The sequence below is a fragment of the Pelodiscus sinensis genome, chromosome 11 (assembly GCF_049634645.1).
Source record: "Pelodiscus sinensis isolate JC-2024 chromosome 11, ASM4963464v1, whole genome shotgun sequence".
Classification (NCBI taxonomy): domain Eukaryota; kingdom Metazoa; phylum Chordata; order Testudines; family Trionychidae; genus Pelodiscus; species Pelodiscus sinensis.
In genome coordinates, this window is record NC_134721.1 from 43,588,590 (window position 1) to 43,612,335 (window position 23,746).

General features: G+C 64.9%; 2 protein-coding genes across 7 annotated transcripts in view; one reads left to right on the forward strand and one right to left on the reverse strand.

Moving 5' to 3' along the window:
- RAD54L2 (RAD54 like 2) overlaps positions 1 to 6,260 on the forward strand; it is a 94,078-nt gene extending 87,818 nt beyond the window's left edge. For all 4 annotated transcript variants that reach the window (XM_075939463.1, XM_075939462.1, XM_075939464.1 and 1 more), the window contains one exon: positions 79 to 6,260. In XM_075939463.1, coding sequence (XP_075795578.1) covers positions 79 to 1,064 — 986 coding nt within the window. In that variant the 3' untranslated portion in view covers positions 1,065 to 6,260. The remainder of the gene's footprint in view (positions 1 to 78) is intronic.
- The window catches only part of LOC142830966 (semaphorin-3D-like), a 37,355-nt gene continuing 18,201 nt past the window's right edge, over positions 4,593 to 23,746 (reverse strand). For 2 of the 3 annotated variants that reach the window (XM_075939469.1, XM_075939467.1), the window contains exons 3-18: positions 20,769 to 20,929; positions 20,342 to 20,404; positions 18,570 to 18,689; positions 17,354 to 17,456; positions 16,934 to 17,062; positions 15,225 to 15,370; positions 14,547 to 14,661; positions 14,286 to 14,379; positions 13,754 to 13,898; positions 13,419 to 13,641; positions 12,490 to 12,578; positions 11,896 to 11,937; positions 11,016 to 11,173; positions 9,886 to 9,950; positions 9,624 to 9,757; positions 4,593 to 9,288 (exon numbers count right to left, since the gene is read on the reverse strand). In XM_075939469.1, the coding sequence (XP_075795584.1) occupies positions 8,848 to 9,288; positions 9,624 to 9,757; positions 9,886 to 9,950; positions 11,016 to 11,173; positions 11,896 to 11,937; positions 12,490 to 12,578; positions 13,419 to 13,641; positions 13,754 to 13,898; positions 14,286 to 14,379; positions 14,547 to 14,661; positions 15,225 to 15,370; positions 16,934 to 17,062; positions 17,354 to 17,456; positions 18,570 to 18,689; positions 20,342 to 20,404; positions 20,769 to 20,929 (2,228 nt within the window). In that variant the 3' untranslated portion in view covers positions 4,593 to 8,847. The remainder of the gene's footprint in view (positions 9,289 to 9,623; positions 9,758 to 9,885; positions 9,951 to 11,015; positions 11,174 to 11,895; positions 11,938 to 12,489; positions 12,579 to 13,418; positions 13,642 to 13,753; positions 13,899 to 14,285; positions 14,380 to 14,546; positions 14,662 to 15,224; positions 15,371 to 16,933; positions 17,063 to 17,353; positions 17,457 to 18,569; positions 18,690 to 20,341; positions 20,405 to 20,768; positions 20,930 to 23,746) is intronic. The other variant, XM_075939468.1, reaches the window with a different exon arrangement.

Genomic DNA, 23,746 nt, shown 5'->3' on the forward strand with positions numbered 1-23,746 from the left:
CCCCCAACGCTCCTTTTCCAGCCCATGACGTCTCCCCGAGCCGCGCTCTCACCCGCACTGTCTCCCTGTCGCCTGCAGGCTCTCAGGGCCCGGCCCTGGACTCCACGAGCAACGGCAGGCACAGCGCCTCGTCGCCCAAGCTCCCGAACACGGAGGAGCTCACCCGGCCCCTCTCCCCCGACAGCCCGGAGATCATCAGCGAGCTGCAGCAGTACGCCGAGGCAGCCGCGGCCCGGGAGTCTCGCCACAGCTCGCCCAGCACCAACACCGGGCCTGGCCATCCGGCCCGGACGGACACCGCGGCCGCCTTGGCAGCCCGGGGGGCTGAGCCACGGCTGGGCATCCACTGCTTGGCTCCGTCGGTCTCTGCGGCCCTGCCGGCCACCAGCCAGCACGTCGACGGCCACTTGGCGCTGGACTTGCGGGGCAGCAAGCGCAAGTCGTCCTCGCCCTCTGCCCCCGAGGAGCCGGCCCGGAGGCCACAGAAGAAGCGCCACCTGCCAGCGCCCGTTCAGTCGTACGAACACGGGTACCCAGTCTCCAGTGGGTTCCCCCTGCCCCCTGTCTCTCTAAACCATACCCTGACCCACCCCTTTGCCCCCCAGGCAGGAAACTCCTTGTACATGGGCACTGGCTCCTCCTACTACCAGCTGCCCAACCTACTACCAGACCCTCAGCTGGTGTTCCCTGTGACTACTGACCCTCTGCTGACAGCCGGCACCGCCAGCTCCTCTGCTGCTACCTCAGCCACCGCCAGCGTCCCCTCCTTCATGCTGAACCCCTCCATGGCGGGGGTGCTCCCCGGCTACTCGCTTCCCTTCACGCAGTCGCTCCTGCCTGAGCCCAGGATGTTTGCTCCTTTCCCGGCCCCGGGTTTGCCTGGCAGCCTTCCCCGGAGCATGGCCTCTGCCTACTCGGGCTACCTGTCCCCTCACTCGGGCTACCCGGCCGGGGGCCTCCTGCGGTCCCAGGTGCCTCAGTTTGACTCCCAGGAGGCCTCCGAGGCAGGGTGCAGCTCCGACGAGGACAAAGATGACGATGTGATCGAGATCACGGGGAAGTAACGGGCCAGGTCCTGGGAGCGCTGCCAGGAGGCAACAGGGGCAGGACCTTTCCGGAGTCAGGCTTTCGCCTCTGGGCCGGGGCAGCGGAGCTGGGGAAGAGGCGAGGTTAGGTGTCGAGGGTCAGCGCTGGGGGAGGGAGGGTGGGGAGAACTCACGTGGGGGTGGGGGGAAGAAAGCAGCAATGCAAACCATAGGAGTGCCTCCCTTGCGTCCGCTCCCGCGTCGTCCGTCTTGTCCGAAAGGGCCACTCGGCGCTGCGGGGCCGTTCTCAGGCCCGGCGACGGTGGGGGAGAGCGCGCCCTCTCGCAAACTGCCTTATCTGTGTCCTCTGCTCCCCGCGGAGGCCCGGCACGGGGTGTGCCCAGGACAGGTCCCCGTGTTCGGCGGGGGCGGAGAGGAGCAGGCTGTGTCGTGCATGGGAGGGGAGGGCGAGGGGCGGGGGGGTCAGTGTGAAAACCAATTTGTTTTTCATCCTCTTTGAAACTCCCGACACAGGAACGCGGCAGCTCGCACCAGGCCCCTGCTGGGGGGGCGGGGGGGAGCGTGACGCTCTCGCGAAGCCCGGGGGAGGCAGGGACCCCGTGGGTTGATCCTGTGGTTTCGGTGCTGGCTTAGGAATTCTTTCAGTCTCATAGCGGTTCGAGGGGAGTCCTGGGGACTTGGCCCCGCTCTTCCCTCTCTCCACTGGGCTCCGGGGGGGTTCCCCTCCCGTGGGCAGCCTGGGCGGGTGCGGCCCCAGCCAGCAGGCCAGGTGGTGAAGGGGTTACCGCTGCCTGGCTCCGTTGGCTCGCCCCCTCCGCAGAAGCGCTACATTAATTTATTTCATGAAGGCAAATATTTATTGTGGGGGGAGTTTCCTACGTCTTATGGATTTTGTGGTTTCAAAGACAACCAGGCCGGCTGGCGTCCCTCAGGCTGGGGCAGCTTGTGGGGTTGTCTGGCTGGGGGCCGAGACCGAAAGAGCATCTGACCAAAGCAGGGTGTGGACGCAGGACGAAACGGGGCCATTCTCCCGCCGGGGCCTTTGTGACAGGCACGTGGCATTGCTGGGGGTGTGGGAGGCAGCAGCACCGTGGAGCGGGGGCAGCGCCTGTCACTGCAGGACAAGGGGACGTGCGAGCCTCTTGCCTCGGGGCTGGGATCTGAGAGACTGGTCACCTAGGCTTGGGGGTCGCATGGCAGCAGCCCCCTCGGCTGCCACGTGGAGCACTGCTGCTGGACGTTGGAGGCCGGCCCTTCCCACCTGGAGAGGAGTCTTGCGGGATGAAAAGGGGGAGAAGGACGCTAGCACAGGTGGAAATTGCACTGCCTGCTCGCCTCTTGGGCTCTGCATTCGAGGGCTGCTCTTCCCGTTGACCTGAGCAGATGGTTCGCCGTCCCGGCTGCTGGGCGCACTGGTAACTGCTGGGTCGGTTAGCAGCTTGGAAACTCGGTGCCCGCTCAACGGTCCGGATCCTCAGCGGTAGGTCGGCTACTGAATCCCTCGGATTCATTGGACGCTGGGGGCTTAAATACCTTTGCGGACCTGCACCCGCTGCGGGAAAGACGACGAACGTCCTTGGAAAGTGTCCGTGCCCAAACCGTGGTCCTCAGACTTCCAGGCTTGAGGCTTCAGCGCGGCTGTGGAGGTCGTCTCCTCACGCCCACCCCGCGGGGAGGGACAAGGTGGGGCGTATTGGCGACGCTGGCTCTGCAGGAGGGGGAGCTGCTTTCTGGAGGGAAGGTGGGGCGCGTGCGTGTCTCTGTGCACCATGGTAACAGTCGGGTGTCATGGGGCTTCCTCGCTGTCTCCGTTTTAATTGACATCGTCCGTCAGCCATCAATCACCATGCCGCTCATAGAAGCCTTAGATCTACAGTTTAGCTATGCAAATTATTTTAAAAAAACAAACGTTTAAATAGTGCTTTCTTCTTTAACATATCCGAGGAGTTGAAACCGAGGGGCTTTGAGCAAACTTCTGAACTGCTTATCTTTGGATGCACTCTGGAAATAAACATCTTTCCCCCACCCCCTCAAACTAACAAAGCATATTAGTTGATGGTGTCTGTGCGAGTGTCTCCAAAGACTCGACAGTGCTGCATCTGTGAGTCGTACCGTCTGTGTCTCCAGCTTGTGCAAAATACTGTGACGCTGTCTGTTGTGTCTCTGTAGTCCTCTAACGCTCCCGTGGCTTGGGGGAGTGGGCCTAGGCAAGGGGTTTCTTGTCGGGAGTAGAAAAGGCTCAGCCGCGCTTGTGGAAGTCGACTGTTGCTGTAGGGTTGGAGCAGATCTTTTAACCCGAGGACTTTCGCATGGAGCCCAGTTCCCCAATTGTTTGTGCAGGGGCAGCACGTTTCATCTGAGTGATCCTGCTGATTCTTCGTGGCAGGGGCGTTTGGCGTCTCTTTGTGCCGCTCGGATGAGCCATGAAGAGTTGGTGGGTTAACGTGGGTCCAACGCTGGACCTGTAATTGCAGCAGGGTTCGCCCTGACGTGGCTCGCTGCCTCGCAAGGAAAGCACCGGAGGCCTCCCCCGGGCGCTCTGGCTGCATTGACTTGGGCAGGAAAGTCTCTGGCGCGGCGGAACACGGGAATTTTTCCTGCTTGCAGGAATTGGAGCACCTGGCCAAGCCCTGGAGCCATAGGAACTGGAGACTGGTGGATGCTCTGATAGCCATAGGAAACGGGCCTTGTAATTGACTTCCCCAGCCACAGGGCGACAGTATTGTACATGGAATATTTGCTTCCTGCCAGCAGGCAGGTTACACATGTGCCTGGTTTGAAGGCTGGTTTGTGCTCAGCAAAGCAAGTAAGGGAACCGGACGCTCTTCGCTCTGCGCAGATTCCCACGCTAAACCGGGCCCTTTCTCTGAGCTTGGCAGACTTCCATCTCCTTCTGTCTAGTCCTACGTTCAGGGCTTACGGCACACGTCAGCTGCCGGAGACGGACTAGCCCCACAAGTGCCTGGCTCAAAGCCCCCCCCCCCCCCCCCCCATCCTGTGCTCCAGCCAGCACTTGGTGGATGGATCCCTCTCTCCCTCCCGCTCCATCCTGACAAAAGCTCAATCCACTCCCTCCTCCCCCACGAACCCTTTCAGGTTCCCCACGTCCTCTTCCAAGAGCTGGTAGTGGTTGACCGATGAAGCCTCATGGATCTGGGCATCCCAGCCTTTGGGGAGGGGAGAGCGCATCATCTGGCGTGAGGGGAGGGCCTTGCATGCGATTTCCTCTGCCCCGTCTGCCAGGAAGCAGCAGATCCTCGTGCCGGACGGCTGGCCATGCCTCCAAGCATGGGAAGCGCCGCGAATGTGGAAGGAGGCTGCAGAGTAGAATTGTTGACTTGACTTTTGCATTGAGGGCCACCCGGTCCTTCAACCACTTGGACGTTCAGAGGGGCTATTGACCAGGGAGCCTTCGGTCAACCCTGTTTCACAGCATTTTCCCACCTGGTCTATGTCTACGTGACGGCCGCTAACGCGGCGCTACAGCTGTGCTGCTGTAACTCCACATTATAGACTTCCTCCACCCACGGAAGGGTTTTTCCACTCCCAAAAGGCGATAGCTGGGGGGACAAAGCTCCCTTCCATCGACCAGCCTGTGTCTTGACCAGGGGTTAGGCCGACCTAGTCCTGGTGTGACATTTTTACAGTCCTGTAGCTGTCGTCCCACGTTTTAGGTGTAGACCAAGCCATAGTCTCCTCGCTCCTCTCTGCAACCCTCAGTGTTCCCTCTGTCCCTGATCTCTCCTTTCCAGGCGCTTGTCTTTTCTCCAGCTGACGTCGTCCTGCTTCAGGAGGTCCTGTCTTTGCTTTCCTGACTTTCCGACTCCAAATGGACTGACCAAAGGAGCTTAGAGTTCACACTTGTGCTGCGGACAGCACTGGGAGCAGGGACTGGGGCTCTCTGATAAGCACGTGGACACTAAGGGAGGTTCCGGGGCAGAGCACGGACGCCCTGAGGGCCTGTGCAGTCCCGTTCAGCCAGTAGCTGACTGTAATGAGTAGACTGGACTGACTGAAGCCATGCTCCTTAGATGGCCGTTTCTGGAGCAGCAGGGCGCTCCGACCACGTTCCACTCCCAGGGGATGAGGTGATCCCACAACGCGCTGTTTCGGAGAGCTCTCTAGGAGCTCCCTGATCTCCGTCTCCTCTCGGGCAGCCTGTGTTCCTGCATCTCACATTCAGTTCCACCACCATCGCAGTGGGCACGGAGCTGAGGGAAAACTGCAAAGGGAGCTCCTCTCCGAGCGGTGCTAGGGCTGAAAGAATTCCCTTTGGGGTCTGTCTCTGGGAACAATCATGCAATTGACTTTCTAGTGGCTACTGCTGGGAGAGCACCCTTCCCCCGGCACGCTCGAGTACGGCTGGCAGGCAAGTTCCGGTGGCCCCCTGCGGGTGTTTGCGCCAGGGAGTGGATAAATGTTGGCTAATGACTTAGCGTCATTTCTAAACTAGAGAAAATCATGGTCTGTGGACATTCTGCAAACAGAAAGGGGCAAAATACAGCCACTCCGTTCACAACGTGTGTGCTGCACTGCTCTCCCAGGCAGCCCAGGTGGGAGGGGGAAGGAAGGTGCAGGGATGGAATCCAATTATGATACACTGGGAATGGCTCCGTGCGAGCTGACGGAAAAGAAGCCCCATCCACAAAGGGAGAGGGTGTCGCAAGTGAAGGCCGATCGACCAAGCACGTAGGCTGAGGGGAATAGAGAAGAAATCCTCATCTGCTCCTCCCTATCCCCTGTATTGATGCAGGGCCACTAGCAGCTGCCCACGGCTGCACTGTGTCTTGGGCCCTGTGGTGTTAGCCCCCCAGCTGGCATTCAGAAACGCTCGGGCAGGCCTGCTTGTGTAGGGGAGCGGGAGCGAATCCATTGATAACCTTTGTTTTCTGTTTTGGTTTTTCTGTTTTTAATACCGCCTTAGTTTGTGGCCTGTCTCTTGTGATCGGAAAGAGGAGTTACTGTAGCAGGGTGGGTCGGTCGGCCGGCCGCACACATGATCATGTGCTTCCCTTGTCTCTCTGTCTAACGGGGCGTGCTCGCCTGATCTCCCAGAACAGAGACTTTGAACAATTTGTTGTTTATATGATGTATTTATTTTTACTTGTGTTTCATGTCATTTTTTAAAAAAAATAAATTGTAAGTTGGTATAACTGCCAATGGGTTCTCTCGCTCTTTTTTTCAGTAAAATAAACTTCAAAATTAAAAAAAAAACCACCCAGCGACTATTGTCTGAAATGACTTTGGTTTTCATTTGCATGTTATTTATTAGTTCCCATAATAGAAGAACTAGAGGACACCAAATGAAGTTAATGGGGAGCAGGTTTAAAACTAATAAAAGAAAGTTCTTCTTCACACAGTGCGTAGTCAACCTGTGGAGCTCCTTGCCGGAGGAGGCTGTGAAGGCTAGGACTAGAACAGAGTTTAAAGAGAAGCTAGATAATTTCATGGAGGTTAGGTCCATAAATGCTATTAGCCAGGGGGTAGAATTGGTGTCCCTGGCCTCTGTTTGTCAGAGGCTGGAGAGAGATGGCAGGAGACAAATCGCTTGATCATTGTCTTCGGTCCACCCCTTCCGGGGCACCTGGCGCTGGCCACTGTCGGCAGACAGGCTACTGGGCTAGATGGACCTTTGATCTGACCCAGTACGGCCGTTCTTATGTCCAGTCATTATTGCAAGGCTGGCTCAGGGAGTCATGAAGAGCTTCAGTGAGCTTGACTGTGCTGGAGTTAGACAAAGCCGGCTGCATTTTAGGGCGGGAGGCCTTGGATTCCGCCCCACGCATAGGTAGGTGCTTAACGCCACGTGAAGGCTGCGCTTTGCTGCACTGGGGCTGGGATAAATTCCACTGGGCTGGGTGGTTTGTGGCAATGGCAAGTTCTCACAGCCCGACAATCACCTCTCTGCCGCAAACGTTTCCTGTTCTCAGGTTGCAGCGAGGGCTTTCGGTATGGAGCCTCGTTCTGTACCGGGGGAGTGCAGAGCATTGACTGCCAGGGATTTCTTCCTAAAGACCCAGGGGTCTAGAGCTGACCTGTGGGTGGCAGGAAGAAGGGAGCAGTGGACGTTTTGTGGTGCACAGTCCTTGCCTTGACTGGTCTTTTTAAGCGTGGCTAAATAGAGCCCCCCCTGTATGTGGTAGGCTGCACTAAGAGGTTCTCCCCTTAAGTGAATCCGTAACGCTCAGAGGTACTTGCCGCTGTGGGGGCAGGGGAGATCAGAGCCAAAGAGCAGGGCAGGGACCTGTTCTGCACCGTCCCAGCTTCCTCCTCTGAGGTTTCCAGAAGGGCCGGGCCTGAGTGAGTTGTTCAGGGCTGGGCACTCAAAGCCTTTTCCTCCCCACATTGGGCGTGTCGTGTGATCCTGCGCCTTCCTGTCGCCACGTCCCCGAAGGCGGTTCCTGATGAACCCGTGTGACAATGGAAGCGAAGGCCCCTTCCCCGGGCCGCCTCGTCTCATTCGAATGGGTGGCGAGACATCCCGTTTCTTCCCCACGCCCGGCCTGTCCTTCCCCCGCCCCTCACCTCTGCAGGGGCAGCTAGCAACCTCCACCCCCTTTCCGCTAGGGAACTTCCTCTGCTTTTCCTGGGGGTTCAGCCCCCTCTCATGCTACCCAGCAGCTCGGCTCTGCCCTTCACGCCAACCCGCCTTGTTCCTCGGTGCCTCCATCCCAAGCCTCAGCCGTGCCAGCTCCACGAGGTCCTAACATGCGGCCTCAGAAGGCGGGAGTGGAAGGGGGTAACTGCTCTGTCCTGTCCTTGGTGGGGCTCAGAAAGGCCTTAAGCCTGGCCAGCAAAGCTGTGTCTATTGCTCTCCCATCCCGTGGACCCTGGGATGGGTCCGGTTTGGCTTGTTCCCGCTTCTGTACCCTGCGGAAGGTTTAATATCCTTCCGTCAGCAAGAGGCCCTTCAGCCGGCCCATCGGGCATAGCGACCTCTCTCGTGGCTTGGACACGCCTCGGCCACCGCCTCCATCATGGAGAACAGCAGGTCGGACCCAAGGAGAAAAATGCCCCCACGTGCTTGTCATTTGGTTTGCTTGCCAGGCTGGCGGGGCCCCACACAGGAACCCTCCCTGGCTCCCAAGACGAACGGCCGCCATTCGAGTGCCCCGCGTGGCCCGTTCTGCAGAGCGATTCGCTCCAGCTGCTGCCATCTAGCCAGGGCAGGGCAGCAGAGGGCTCCTCCCACGAGCCCAGGGGGCTGCCAAGGGGGAGATAGGACTGAAACACCGCAAGGGAGGTAATGACGGGGGTGCCCATTCAGCCTAGAGCCAAATGGGACCAGAACTCCCAACTCTTTCCCCAGGCCTGGGCGCTATCTACCAGCCAGGCGTGACCCGTGTCAGGCGCTAGAGCCCGGCGCAGCGCGCCAAAGCCTGGGTCAGAGGCCATGCCCCGGGTCAAGGGAGGCGGGTATCAAACGGTTCCCTTCTGTTTAATTGCCAGGATCGATCGTTTTAAGAGGACAGAAGAAAAACGCAGCGAATAAATCTCTGGGGATGTAAATCAAGTCCTCCCGTCGTGTCCGTGGGGGGTGGCCGGGCCAGCAGCCAGCCTGTGGCTGCAAGGTCTCTGCTCCAACACCCGCCTGGGGGCGCGAGGGCATCCGCCCGGTCCCGCCCCCGGCTCCGGGAGATGCCAAAGGGCAGTGTCACGGCTGAGGTAGTTCACGGCGAGTCCTAGGGTCTTGCCTGGCAGCGTCGGAGCTGAGCCGGCCCGTGTGCAGGGCCGTGCTCCGCAGGGCTCTGGAGACCTGCCCCGCTAATGCCCTGTGCCCCTCTGGAGGGCACGGCAGAGATCAGACGAGGCTCGGCTCCGCTCTGCCTGGCTTCGGGGTGTCGGGCTGCCTGCGCACTCGGCCTTTCCCGTTCTCCGAGGAATGTGGCTGCCACTTGGGGCTCCAGGCCTTTGGCCGCGGCCTCCCCTGGTGCCGGAGCGCCTGGCAGTACTCGTGCAGGCTGGTGCCCGGAGCCCCCAGTGTCCGCGGGTAGCCCCTGGAATGGAGCTGCAGGCCGGGCACGGTGCTCAGGCGGCTGCCTCCCTCCTCGGCGCCCTGGCTCTGTCTGGCAGGCGCCGCCCCCACGGCCTCGTGGCCCAGCACCCGAAGGCTGTAGCGCGCAAGCGGGCGGGAGAAGGCGCGCTCCACCGCCTGGCACTGATAGACCCCAGCATCCTCTCTGGCCAGCTGGCGGATCAGGAGCCCTTGCTCCAGGAGGGAGACGCGGTCACTGGGCCTCACCTGGGAACAAAGGCAGGCGCCCTGAGCAGCGTCCCGCGGGCGGCTGGCAGGGAGCCGGGGCAGCAGCTGTGGGGCGCTGCCTGGGCCAGGACGGTGCCGGCTGAGCTGCTGGTGCAATGGGCCGTAGCTGGCCCCCTCCCTCCTTCCCGCCGCAGGACCGGGGCAGTGCCCCCTTTACCTTCCCCACTCCGAGGGACCGGGATGGAGCAGAGCCCTGGGCTCCTGGGGAGGAGCAGAGAGCCGGGGGCACCTCTTCCCCATCCTGCCCCCGTGGCACGGCGCGTGGGAGCCGGCCACGCCACTGCCCAGGGGTCCGCTGTCCCCGGCCCGGGTACCTCCTGCAGGGCGGCCCCCCTGCTGCGCTGCACGAGCCACCGCAGGGCCGTCTGGGGCGAGCGCGCCCGGCACTCCAGGAAGGTGGAGTTGGTCTCCACCCCGAACAGCAGCTTCTCCTCCGCCGCGGGCCCCCCTGTGGGGAGATGGGACAGGGGCATGGGGGGGAGCAGAGCCAGGCCGAGGAGCCGCGTCTCCCCGGCCCCCAGCTCCCTCCCTGGCCGCAGAGGAGGCAGCAGGCGGGGGGGGGGCGCTGAGTCTCACCCGCTGCGGCGTCCGGGCACTGGTGGAGCGGGTCGGCCTTCAGCGCATCCTGGCAGCGGGCTCGCCTGGGCCGAGGGGAGACAAGGCGCTCGGTGAGCCCGCCAACGTGGGCAGGGCGCTGAGGGGCCGGGGCTGGAACGGCCGGAGGCCATGGGGGGGCATCTGAGGGGCCGGCCATGGCTGGGGGGGGGGGACAGCAGGCCAGGAGGGGACATTGGGGGGCTGTCTGTGAGCCCCGGGGCTGGAATGGCCAGGGGACATGAGGGTCTGAGGGGCCGGGGCTGCAATGGCCGGAGGGCGCGGGGGGGTCTGAGGGGCTGGAGCGGCCAGGAGTGCGGGGGGGGGGGGGGGGTCTGAGGGGCTGGAGCGGCTGGGGGGTCCTGGGGGGGGTCTGAGGGGCCGGGGCTGGAATGGCCGGAGGGCATAGGGGGTCTGAGGGGCTGGAGTGGCCGAGGGGCACGGGGTGATCTGGGGGGCTGGGGCTGGAGCGGCCAGGGAGTGTGGGGGGTCTGAGGGACTGGAGCGGCTGGGGGGCACGGGGGGGTCTCGGGGGCTGGAGCGGCCGGGGGGTGTGAGAGGGTGGAGCAGTCGGGGTGTCTGAGGGGCCGGGGCTGGAGCAGCTGGGGGGCGCGGGGGGGTCTGGGGGGGCTGGGGCTGGAGCAGCCAGGGGGCGCGGGGGGTCTGAGGGGCCGGGGCTGGAGCTGCCAGGGATGCAGGGGGGGTGGTCTGAGGGGCTGGAGCGGCCGAGGGGCGCGGGCAGGGCCGCTGTGGGTCTGTGCTGTTGGCGGGTCGCCGGGGGAAGTTCGCCCGCACTCCGCTGGGGCCCCACAGGCTGCACGGGGGCCGGCTCCCCCGCCCAGCACCCCGGGCCCCGAGGGCTGGCTCCCCCGCCCAGCACCCGGGGCCCGAGGGCCGGCTCCCCCGCCCAGCACCCCGGGGCCCGAGGGCCGGCTCCCCCGCCCAGCACCCCGGGCCCCGAGGGTCGGCTCCCCCGCCCAGCACCCGGGGCCCGAGGGCCGGCTCCCCCGCCCAGCACCCCGGGGCCCCGAGGGCCGGCTCCCCCGCCCAGCACCCCGGGCCCCGAGGGCCGGCTCCCCCGCCCAGCACCCGGGGCCCGAGGGCCGGCTCACCTCCTCTCCGCCGGCCGGCAGGGGCTGCAGGCGGAGCCGTCCCAGGCGCAGTAGGGGTCCGTGGCCAGGCAGCAGTGGGCGCAGTCCGGGCCGTAGAGCGGGCAGCGGTGCAGGGAGAGCCGGGCCAGTCCCTGGGTGCTGCTGACGAACAGCTCCTGCTGCTCGCGGAGCCAGAGGGGCCTCAGCACCGGCCCCCTCCCACCCTCCCCCCGACCTGCTGGGGCGGGGCCCCTCCTACCTCCCCCCTCCCAGCTCCTGGAGGGTCCAGCCCGCAGCTCTGGGCGAGGGCACTTTGGCCCCGGGGGGGGGGGGGGTCTGCTCTGTGACCCGGCCCCCTGCACCGGGCTGGGCGATTCCCAGACACCCGGCTCAGCCTGAGGAGTTGGGGGGGGGGGGATTCCCGGGGGAGACGAAGGGGGGGAGGCCAAGACCAACAGGGGCTTCAGGGGAAGGGCAGCTGCTGGCTGGGGAACGGGGCTGGAGGTCGGGGGGGGACCCCCCACCCCAATGGGTCTGAAGCATCCAGGCCCAGACTCCTGTAGCCACGTCCCGTCTGTGCTGGGCTGTGTCGCGGAGGAGCCATAACCCCCCTGTTCTCTGGCTGGCGGATTTGGGGGAATCCCGACTCGGCGTCACAGGCCCACGTGGCCCTGGGCAGCGCCAGGCCTGGTGCCAGGCCAGGGGGCCCAATCCTGACAGCTGGGCCCAGGCAGCACCAGGCAACGGGCCCCATGGCATGCGGCTGGGGCCGGTGACTGGCGGCAGCGCCATGTGGCTTCCCCGTGGGGAGCTGGGGGTCGCGGCCTTGTCCTGGCCTGTGGGCCCCGGGCCCCGCCTGGCCCTGAACCCGCTTGGGCTTCGGGGTCAGGAATTCACTTACCCGCTTTGGCGAGAGCTGCATGGCCAGGATGGGAGACGGCGCCTGCGGCAGAAAGGGCGGCGCTGCCACTTGGCTGGGTCCTTTGCCAGCTTCCCAGCTGGGCAAGTGCTGGGTCCCCCCCAAGTTCCCCTTTGCCAATGGGCCCCCCGCCCGGCTGGCACCTCCTGGCCCCGGCTTTGAAATCCCAGTCAGAACCGGAGAGGTCAGGGCCCAGCTCGGACTCTGCCACTGGCTCTCTGTGACCTTGGGCACCTCACTTAGCCCCTGTCCGTGCAGCGGGGTAAGAGCCGGAGGGAAAGGCCCTCCCAGATGCCTGCACTGAGGCTCTGCCCACGGCTGAAGGGGGCAGGGGAGAGCAGGGCCTGGCTGGCCCTGCGTGAGGAGCAGCCAAGCTGGGAGCCACTGCAGGGCGCTGGCTGGGCCCTGCCCCATGGCGCAGACTCTGCGGGGAGGACGCTGCATGTTTGCAGTCACGGTCAGTAGCCCACGCGGGCAGCCTGTGCCCTGCCGCTCAGGCCCCTTGCAGGCTCGGTTCCCCAGGCGCCGCCGAGCCCCTCTGGCCACTCAGAACCCCCCCCCCCGCCGCCCCACTACCTTAGAGACACTGAGTTCCTCCAGGCTGACCTCCCGGCTGCCCTGGCCTCTCCCGCCGGCGAGCCCCACCTTCAGCACTCGGCCTTGGTCTGGGGAAGCAAGGGAGGTGCTGTGGCGGGCGCAGAGGCTCTGGCTCGTCCGGGGAAGGGTTACACCGCGTCTCCCCAGGCAGGGGGCCGGATGCCAGGCCAGGGCTGACAGTTGCACCCGGAGCCGCCTTCGCCCAGTCCCCAGCTCCGCGACTTGGGCCTGGCTGCGGCTGGTGGGCAGCTGCCGTCCCGGGGACCGTGCATGGCGCCCGCCCGCCTGTTCGCTACGCCCCTTCGCTGCCTGGGGCTGCGGTTCCCAAGCAGGGTCTCTGCCCCCTGGGCACAGCAGCGCGTCTGGCCGTTGCCTCGCCCCGCCGCCGGCTCCCTGCGAGCACCAGCAGGTCCGCCCCGAGGAACTGGGCCGGTTTGCTCGGCTCCGCGTCCTGCCCGTCGTTCCGCTCCGATCGACTCGGCCGAGCACAGAGGCGCTGCGAACGCCGCTCGGGGTGCCTGAGGGCCTGGGCCAGGCGAGGCGAGGCGGGGAGCGCCAGACAGCGATCACTGCCCTGCTCTGGGGTAGGAACGGGAGGGTCTGGGCGAACAAGCGGGTGACCGGCTGGCTCAGCGCCCCGCTCGCTCCCTGGGGCAGGGCCGGTCGTGTTGCTCCGCACAGCCCCTGGCACCGGGCGGCGCTGCCCTCAGGGCACGACTGAGGTATCTGGCTACTTGGGCGGAGTCCCACAGCCGGCCCAGTGAGGGGCGGCTCCATGGGGAGGCTGGTGCGTGGGCAGAGCGGGCGGTTTTTGCTGGCGCCAGGGCCACGACGTGATGGCGCCAGCTGCTGTGATGGCAGCAGCCCAGCAGCCGCAGCCCTGGCGGGGCCGAGCCCGGAGCCTCTACCTGTCCCGAGGAAGAGAACGTCGTAGGGCCCGGCGTCGGTCTCCACCCTGTCCACCAGCAGCTGCCGGAGCCGGTAGGGCACGTTGACCCGCAGCAGCACGGGCTCCCGGCCCAGGGGGTACACGGGGTCCCACATCAGCTGGTGGCTGCGCATGAAGCTCATCACGTCGTCGGGGAAGTCCTTGGTGGAGCGGAGAAGAGGGTCGTAGGTTTCGCTGGGGCACTGGGGAAGAGATGGGAAGAGAGGGGGGAGTTCACAGCACAAAGCGACCCGCCCCCTTCCCCCGGCCGTCACCAGCCTCGGCCTCCCCCCCAGGTGCCACGTGGGTGCTCACCGTCCCCGGGCGGGGGTAGGGAACCCGGCCCTTGTACTCCACCCAGTGGTAGTCAGCGCCTTCCTTGTGCGCGAAGGGCCCGCTGAAAGCCGCTCGCACGGCAGCCATGGAGTAGACGCACACGGCCGAGCCCGTGAAGATCCCGCTGCGGAGAGGAGAGAGGCCGGCCTCAGCGGGGCTCTGCCGTGGGCCGCCTGCTCTGGGTGGTCAGACCAACTGGGGGCCCTGCCCGGGGTCTGCGCCACCCGGCCCCCGCCAGCAGCGCTGGAAGGTGCTGAGAGAGCAGGGCCTGCCCCCGCGCTAAGCCAGAGACAGGACAGCGTGGCCACCGGCCCAAGAGCCCCCTGGGCTGCCCAGAGGCCAGCGTTGGGGGGTGAGGCAGGCAGGCCCCCGGGGCAGCGGGGCCTCGGTGCACCCTCCTGCACGGACCTCGCGTGTCTCTTCTCCCCGCCCCACCCCTGGCTTGTCGCAGCCTCCGGCCGCCCAGTCTCCCCGAGAGTCTCCCCTGGCCCGGCCGCCGGCTCGCACGCACCTGGAGACGGTGAAGAGGCCGAAGACGAGGGGGCTCTGGGGCTCCCGGGTGCGGAGGAGGAAGACGTCCTCTGCAACGACAGCGGGGCCGAGTCCTGAGCGCGCCCCTCAGGGCGGGGGGTTCAAGTGCCTCTTGCCCCCTGCGCGCTCTGCCGAAGGACCGGGGCGTAGGCCCACCCGGCCGGCCCAGCCAGGGCTGCCGTGGCCCCGTGACGGACCCGCCTGGGCCTGAGGCAGGGTGGCCCGGGCCGGCCCCACTCACCGAGCTGGTCGAAGTGCGTCTCGCTGGCCTGGGGCCCCGGGACGGAGCAGACCAGCCGGGCCTTGAGGAACGTGCTCCAGCGATGGATCAGGCTCCGCCGCCCGCCCGCGTCGTTCTGCCAGCCACAAACCAGCCGCTCAGAGGAGGCTCGCGCTGCTCCCGCTGTGCCCGGCCTCACTGCCCCCTGCCGTGCCCGCCCCAGCCACGCTGCCCCCTGCCACGCCCGCCCTGCCCCCTGCCCCGCCCTGCCACGCCCACCCCAGCCACGCTGCCCCCTGCCACGCCCGCCCCACCCCCTGCCACGCCCGCCCCAGCCACACTGCCCCCCACTGCTCCTCCCTCTGCCACGCCTGCCCCCCCAGCCGCACTGCCCCACACCATGCCCACCCCCACCCGCACCCCGGCCGTGCTGCCCTTCAGCAGTGGTAACCAGGCGGGGCAATTAGGCTGCCCGCTCCAGCCCACGCCCTCTCCACAAAGCAAGGCAGGGGATGTGACTCGCGCAGGGGCAAACCCAGGTCTCCTGACTTCCCTGCCCCTTCTCTAACCACTTGTTCATGCTGCCTCCCACCCTCTCCCCACACGCCAGCGCTGAGCCCCAGGGGCCCTGGCCCGGGGGAGGGAACCAGAGGACAGGGCCATGGCACAGCGCCAGCTCCTCCCCCTCGGGTAGCTCACCTTGCAGACCCGCGCCACCCGGGCATGGACACGCCGCCTCTCCCATGGGCCGGCTTCCAGGGCCGTCTCCCGCAGGAAGATGTAGACCTTGTCGTCGTGGGCGTTGTGGGTGTCGGGAATGACGTGGGCCCCGATGAAGACGGGCTCTGGGAGAAGAGAGGGTCAGAGCACCCCGGGCTCGTGCAGGCAGGTGCCTGATTCCCCTGGCTCACGTCCCCTTTTCCTCTGGCAGCTGCGGCTCCGCCCCGGCCTCGCTTCCAGCTGCGGCCAGGCGCTGCCTTCAGGACTGGGCCCTGGACGGAGCCGCCATGACGCTCCCGGATCCTGACCGGAGCCCTCCACCCCCCGGCTCCTGCACCATCCCCATCGGCGAAGCAGGTTGGGTCCCCCCATTGGGCTCTGTGGGTGAATCGTGGTGGGACGAGGCAGCCGGTTTGAACGGCCCCTAGACTGGAACGGCCCCGGGCGCGGGCCCCGTGGGAGCTCTGGCCTGCCCCGTGGGAGCGTTACTGACGTGGGAGGATGGGCTGGGATGGAGGAGCCCCCGGCGCGCACCGGGAGCGCGGCAGCTTCCGGCCACGTCGGGGCCTGGATTTCCGCACGAAGCCACGCGGGGCTGAGGCACGGTTCACACCAGGCACTGCGGCCCAGAGCCCGCCTTGGCCTTTGCCCTTGCCTGCAGGACCCACGTGTGGTGCTGCCCCCCAGCCGGCCCGACTCATCCCGCCAAGACCGCTGCAGCCTGAGGTCTGCTCCCAATTTTCCTCCCCCCCGCCCCTTCTCCCGGGGGGCAGCAGGAGGGGCTGTCTGAGGTGCTCAAGGAGGGGCCTGCACCTTAGGGACACCGCGGGAGCCGGCCTTTTAGAGCAGCAGGGCCAGAAAATCACAGCCCTGCTCCTCTGAGATAAACGTGGCGCCTGCCTGTCTCCCTGCCGCGGCCCCCCTCCCCCAGCCGCACTAAGTGGGGGGTAGGATGCCCCCTGGCTATATCCTCACAGCCCCAGCTATGTCCTCCTGTCTATCTATGTCCCCGCCCCCTGGCTATGTCCTCCTGTCTGTCTATGTCCCCGCCCCCAGGCTATGTCCCCGCCCCCAGGCTATATCCCTGCCCCCAGGCTATGTCCCCGCCCCCAGGCTATATCCCTGCCCCCTAGCTATGTCCCCACCCCCAGGCTATGTCCCCGCCCCCTGGCTATATCCCTGCCCCCTAGCTATGTCCCCGCCCCCAGGCTATATCCCCGCCCCCAGGCTATATCCCTGCCCCCTGGCTATGTCCCCGCCCCCTGGCTATGTCCCCGTCCCCAGGCTATATCCCTGCCCTCTGGCTATGTCCCCACCCCCAGGCTATATCCCTGCCCTCTGGCTATATTCCTGCCCCCTGGCTATGTCCCCACCCCCAGGCTATATCCCTGCCCTCTGGCTATATTCCTGCCCCCTGGCTATGTCCCCACCCCCAGGCTATATCCCTGCCCTCTGGCTATATCCCTGCCCCCTGGCTATGTCCCCACCCCCAGGCTATATCCCTGCCCTCTGGCTATATTCCTGCCCCCTGGCTATGTCCCCACCCCCAGGCTATATCCCTGCCCTCTGGCTATATCCCTGCCCCCTGGCTATGTCCCCACCCCCAGGCTATATCCCCGCCCACTGGCTATATCCCCACCCCCTGGCTATGTCCCTGCCCCCTGGCTATGTCCCCACCCCCAGCGCACCGTTCAGCCAGTGATCCTGGTTCTGCTCTGTCCGGATGTAGTGCTGCTCAGCCTTGTGAAGCCGGGTCCGGAAGAAGGCGGCGCTGCTGCCCATGAAGTCGCTGGAGGTGCCCGAATACAGCTCCCCCTCTGTGCTCGGAGAGGCAGGCCCAGGTTAGCTGGCGGAGCCAGCGAGCCCCACCCCGGGGCCGGAGAGGCAGGGACCGCTGGGGGCGCTGTGCCCAAGGGGCGGGGTGTGGCCGCGACAAGGAACCAGGGCGCAGGTCCTTGGAACCCCGCCACCGAGTGAGGCTGGGGGCCTGGGCGTGCTCTCCTCGGGCTCCCTCCCTGCGCCGGGGCAGGGCTCGGAGGGGGCCTTTCCCTCCGGCTGCTCTGTGAGGGGCGGGCGGGGAGCCCCGTAGCGCTGTGGGGTGCTCTTACCTACGAGGAGCCCAGTGAAAGGTTCGTGGGGGCTGTACGGACACTTGCCTCTCCCGGATTGCACGGAGTGGGCCACCAGCTGCATGGGGGAGCCCCCCGGCTCCTGGGGGGTGGAAAGGGGATATGTGAGCGGGGAGCAATCGGGGCTGAGCGGCTCTGGGGCAGACCTGAGGGATTTCCCGGCCCCTGTGGTGTCAGAGCCACGCGCATGTAATTGTGCCCCTCCCCCTGCCCCTGCCCCTGCCCCACCCCTTCTCTGCGGCCCTGTCCTGTGACCCCGCCCCTGCCCCACCTCCAGCCTCCCTCCCACACTCGCTTTCACTGGGCTGGGGCATGGGGTTGGGGTGAGGGTTCCAGATGGGAGCTCTAGGGTGGGGCCAGAAATGAGGGGTTCCGGGGTGGGAGGGAACTCCGGGCTAGGGGTGTGGGGTGTGGGAGAAGGTGAGGGCTCTGGTTGTGGGCCCAGGCTCTGGGGTGGGGCTGGGGAGGAAGGGGCAGGGCCCGGGACATCTCCCCACTGCAGGCGCTACCCCTCCTCCGCCCTTCCCCAAACCTCACCCCGGCTCCACCCCCTGCCCCTCTCCCAAGCAATCCCCAGGGGATTATACGTGCAAGATGGCAGCGGGGTTCCCCTCCCCCTCCCCCCATGTGCAGCGAGTCGGGAGGGGGAGGCCCGGTGGGACAGAGCAGACCGCTGGGCCGCTCCGGCTCCTGCCGCCCACGTGGAGAGAGGGGGGAGCGATTCCTGCTGCCACGGTGCCACACCCCTGTAATCCCCCGGGGCCCTCTGGTTGGGGTGGCCGCCGTGGGGCTCCTGAAAGCGCGGGGCCCGGGGCAGCCCCCGAATCGTCCTGTGGACGGGACAGCTCTGACCGCATGGGCTGGGTGTGCGCGTGGCGTTGGGGGCCCCGGCGCCCCAAGGGCTCACAGTGCACAGAAGGGCTCGGAGCTGCGGCCGCTCGGGTCCAACCCCAGCTGGGCAGGGTCACTCAGCTGCTGGAGGCCTGGGAGGAGCCAATCTCTGGAGAGGGTTTGCCATGGCGAGGGGGGGCCCCTGGAGTCTGTGCCTCCCTCCTGCTGCTGGGGTGCTCTGCACCCTCTCCTCGGACCCCTCACACTGCCCCCTCCTAGGCCCTGCGCCAGACAGCGTTCCACAGGGACCCCGTGGTCCGACCCCTGCCCTGGGCAACGGCCAGTTAACCCTCTGGGGTCTCACCTGGGCCCGGGCCCCAAGCTGGATGAAGGCGCAGATGGGCTGGTAGGAGCCGGTCCCGCAGGCAAACACGTGGCTGCTGTTGAATGGCTGGAGAAGCCGGATGAAATTGGCACATTCCATCTGCTCGGGAGAAAAGCTTCCTTCAGACAATGGGGCCAGGGCTCCGAGCGGGCTGGCAGCCTGAGGTCCTGCCAGTTACGGATCAATGAGGCCAGGGCTCCGAGCGGGCTGGCAGCCTGAGCTCCCGCCAGTTACAGATCAATAAGGACAGGGCTCCGAGCGGGCTGGCAGCCTGAGCTCCCGCCAGTTACGGATCAATGAGGACAGGGCTCCGAGCGGGCTGGCAGCCTGAGCTCCCGCCAGTTACGGATCAATGAGGACAGGGCTCCGAGCGGGCTGGCAGCCTGAGCTCCCGCCAGTTACGGATCAATGAGGACAGGGCTCCGAGCGGGCTGGCAGCCTGAGCTCCCGCCAGTTACGGATCAATGAGGACAGGGCTCCGAGCGGGCTGGCAGCCTGAGCTCCCGCCAGTTACGGATCAATGAGGACAGGGCTCCGAGCGGGCTGGCAGCCTGAGCTCCCGCCAGTTACGGATCAATGAGGACAGGGCTCCAAGCGGGCTGGCGGCCTGAGTTCCTGCCAGTTACAGATCAATGAGGACAGGGCTCCGAGCGGGCTGGCGGCCTGAGCTCCCGCCAGTTACGGATCAATGAGGACAGGGCTCCAAGCGGGCTGGCGGCCTGAGTTCCTGCCAGTTACGGATCAATGAAGACAGGGCTCCCAGGGGGCTGGCGGCCTGAGCTCCCGCCAGTTACGGATTGATGAGGCCAGGGCTCCCAAGGGGCTGGCAGTTTCAGCTCCCAGCAGTTACGGATTGATGAGGCCAGGGCTCCCAGGGGGCTGGCAGCCTGAGCTCCCGCCAGTTACAGATCAATGAGGACAGGGCTCCGAGCGGGCTGGCGGCCTGAGCTCCCGCCAGTTACGGATCAATGAGGACAGGGCTCCAAGCGGGCTGGCGGCCTGAGTTCCTGCCAGTTACGGATCAATGAAGACAGGGCTCCCAGGGGGCTGGCGGCCTGAGCTCCCGCCAGTTACGGATTGATGAGGCCAGGGCTCCCAAGGGGCTGGCAGTTTCAGCTCCCGCCAGTTACGGATTGATGAGGCCAGGGCTCCCAGGGGGCTGGCAGCCTGAGCTCCCGCCAGTTACGGATCAATGAGGCCAGGCCTCCGAGCGGGCTGGCGGCCTGATCTCCCACCAGTTACGGATCAATGAGGCCAGGGCTCCCAGGGGGCTGGCAGCCTGAGCTCCTGCCAGTTACGGATCAATGAGGCCAGGCCTCCGAGCGGGCTGGCGGCCTGAGCTCCCACCAGTTACGGATTGATGAGGCCATGGCTCCCAGGGGGCTGGCAGCTTCAGCTCCCACCAGTTACGGATTGATGAGGCCAGGGCTCCCAGGGGGCTGGCAGCATGAGCTCCTGCCAGTTACGGATCAATGAGGCCAGGGCTCTGAGCGGGCTGGCAGCCTGAGCTCCTGCTGGTTACAGATCAATGGGGCCAGGGCTCTGAGCGGGCTGGCAGTCTGAGCTCCAGCTGGTTACAGATCAATGAGGCCAGGACTCCGAGCAGGCTGGCAGCCTGAGCTCCCGCCAGTTACAGATCAATGAGGCCAGGGCTCCCAGGGGGCTGGCCTTGCATGGGTCAGGCAGCTTCCTGCCTGGCCGTGCCTCGCTAAGCTTTGAAACAAGGGTCACAAGCCCCGGTGCTGCCTTACCTCGGCGTCCTTCCCAGCCAGCCGGCAGCGTTCCACCTGCTCTTTGGGGGCTGGCCAGAAAACCTGCAAGAGAAAGCAGCAGCCCGGGGTCAGTTACTCCAGCCTCCTCTCGCCCCTGGGGGCTGGCCTGGGTCGGGCAGCGCCACGGGGACTGCCGTGCTCCCCGGGAGAGCCCCGTCCCTGCTTCTGTCGGGCCGCCAAACGCAGGCTGGGGCGGGTCAGAACATGCAAGCGCCGGCCAACCAGGCGGCCACGTGGCTCCCGAGCAGCGTGCCCCCCCCCGCCCGGCTACGTGAACGGGCCCTTGGTGCTGGCTTTGCAGGATCAGAGCCCCGGCAGCTCTCAGCGCTGCGCTCCCAGCTCCCCCGGCTGTGGGGACGGGGAAACCGGAGCTGCCGTGGGGCCACCTCCCTCCCCCCGCACTGACCTCCTGAGGCGCCTCGTTGGGCCTGTCCAGGTGCAGCAGGAAGAGGCGGTTTTTGGCTCCCACCATCAGCCATGCCCGGGCCTCATCCACCAAGAAGGACTGGAAGGCCAGGCCGTCCTCCGAGGCCAGCAGCAGGCGGGAGCTGTTGGATCTCATCAGGTCTGCAGAGCAGAGGAGGGGATGGGTCACCCCCATACACAGCAGGGAGCACTGATATCCCCCCCACCCTACAGGCCCCCCAGGAAAGCCCACGCATAGACTCATAGACTTTAAGGTCAGAAGGGACCATTATGATCATCTAGTCTGACCCCCTGCACAGTGCAGGCCACAAAATCTCACCCACCCCTCCCAGAATAATCCTCTCACCTAGATCTCAGATATTGAAGCCTTCAAATACTTTGAAGACCCCAAGATGCAGAGAATCCTCCAGCTGTGATCTGTGCCCCATGCTACAGAGGAAGGCAAAAAACCTCCAGGGTCTCTGCCAATCTACCCTGGAGGAAAATTCCTTCCCGACCCCAAATATGGTGATCAGCTGAACCCGCAGGAAGCCCGGCTAGTAGCCGTCCTCTCCCTGACACCGGGGCAGGGGCCCAGCCCACCCTGACCAGGAGCCACCGGGGCCGCTGGCAGCCTGGCCTGGTGTTCCCGCCAGGGAGCAGAGCGTCCCACGGGTCAGGGAGCCGGCCGGCCCCGCGGGAGACAAGCAGCTGCTGCAGCCGGGCCGGGCGGCTCCGCGTGGGTGTCGCTGGCCCTGCAGCAGATCGGCGCCACGGGGCCTGCAGGAATGTTCTCCCCTCGCCCCTTCGGCGAATGAGGGAGGGGTCCAGCCGCGATCCTGGCAGAGGGGGCCTGGCAGGGGCTCTGTAAGGACACAGCGCCTCGGCGAGATCAGTTCCCCGGCCCGGCCTGTTTAATGCCAGGCCTGCCACGTCCATGCCCACAGCTGCCCAGCCAGGGCGCGGTCCTGGATCGCTGGGGCCGTTCCCCTGGCTGCGGCTGCGAGCTTCTTCCGCGCCAAGGACAAGCTTTTCCAGTCTGCGTCGGGGTCCGCACTAGGATGTGGCAGCCCCACGCGAGGCTGGGGGGGGGGGGGGGGGGGGCTGTCCTAACTGGTTAGCTGGTTCTTTTACCCATTAACTGACTAACTGGTATTTCACATCCCCCTCTGGACTCTGGGGCTCATGCGCATGGGGGAGGGGAGTCTAACTGGACCGAGCCGGAGCCGGGAACTCGCCCTCCCTCCCGCCCCCCAAGCCTGTGACCGCTGGGCGGGGAGTGACCCCAGGCAGGAACTGGGCAGGACCCAGCGCTGGGGCCCCTCAGGCCCCGTGCAGGGAGGGGAGCCCCGATTCAGTCTGGCTCCCAGGCCAGTTGAATTGCCCTGCGCTTCCAGCGTTACGTCCATCGCCACAGCCAGGGAGCATGGTCCCTAGTTTCAGATCCTCCTGCCAGTAGCGTGGCTTCTCCCTCAGTGACGAGGTGGGTGGGAATCTGACCCAGTTCGCCCCACTCATAGAACAAACCCAAGCAGGGAACTGGCTAGTTACACAGGGAGCCTGGGGGTCGGGGCGGGGCGGGGTGGGGGCTGGGAGCCGGCTGTGTGGTGCTGTGCCCCGTATGGAAATATGGTTTTGAATATGTCACTTGAATTGGCATTATGCAAATCAGGTCAAGTAACCGATCATTCAAGAGCTTGGGAGCACCTAAATGTGTCTATTCTATTTGTGTGCACGTATCATTTTTGTATGTGGAGCCAGAAATCATGAAGTGTGAACCTGCTATTAAGGAACTTAATGGCTCGGTGATCAAGGCAGCGATCTGTCAATGGCTTTGTGTTCCCTGTGAGCCCAAACCGTGGTTGGTCCTGCAAAGACATGTGACCAGGCCACCAGGGGCTGGACTCCATGCTGAATTTGGTATTTTTCCATTGGGATGGGGAAACAAAGGTTTCCCGCCCTAGAGAAATTCCATGTCAGAGATGGGAAGCAATCAATATTTGTCTTTTGATCCTGCCTCCCCTTGCTAAGCGGACACATGGCAAGCTGCTAGACTGAGGCCAGAGGAAAGATCAGCTCTGGCTTGAAGGATTTAGTGGAAATAATGACGTGGGAGAGAAAAATGATCGGTAGCAATTGCTTCCTGTACCACGGCGAGTTGTGATGTTCTGTTATTTCAGACTAGCAGCTTACTGTGATCTGGTTTCACTTGCAACCACGTAAATCCTACTTTTCCCGCTTAATAAAACACTTTGGCTACATCTACACTGCAGGCTTTTTGCACAAGTACATTTACAGTCCAGCGTTGGAAAACAGGGCTTCTTCCAGCAGAGTTATTCCTCTCCCCACGAGGGCTAAGCAAGAGCTCTTCCACAAGGAGGCTGTGTAGACAGGCAATGTGATTTTGTTGCACAAGAAACCCCTATGGCTAAAATGGCCATGGGAGCTTTCTTGCGCAAGACAGCGTCCACACGGCCATGGCAAAAGCACATGGCAAAAGCACATGGCCGTGTGGACACTTGCACAAAACAGTTCTTGCGCACGAAGCCTGCAGTGTAAACGTAGCCTTTTTGTTTCCTATCAAACCCAGTGTAAATAATTGTTACCGGGGAGAGGAGGGGGGCAAACAGCTGTGCAGATCTCTCTTTCATTGGTCAAGAGGGTGAACTCTGTGAGCTTTCGCTGTGTAAAACTTGTATATGGAGCGCAGAGAGCGCAGGCAAAGGGCTCCCATCCAGTCATGTAGCGGATCGGCGTGTGAGCGTTACCGGCCCCCTCTGTGGCGCTCAACGGGCCCGGACGCAGCCCCCCAGCTCTGGTGGGCCCTCGTCCAGGCCCTGCGTCTGTCACAGGCCCAGATGAGCTGATTGTCCCTGAGAGGCCGCGGTTCTATTCTAAGCCTTTGGCGGCGTGATCAGGGTGCCGGGGTCATTTTGTGGTTCAGCCGTATTGTTCTGGGCCGTCCCCTAGTGCACCATC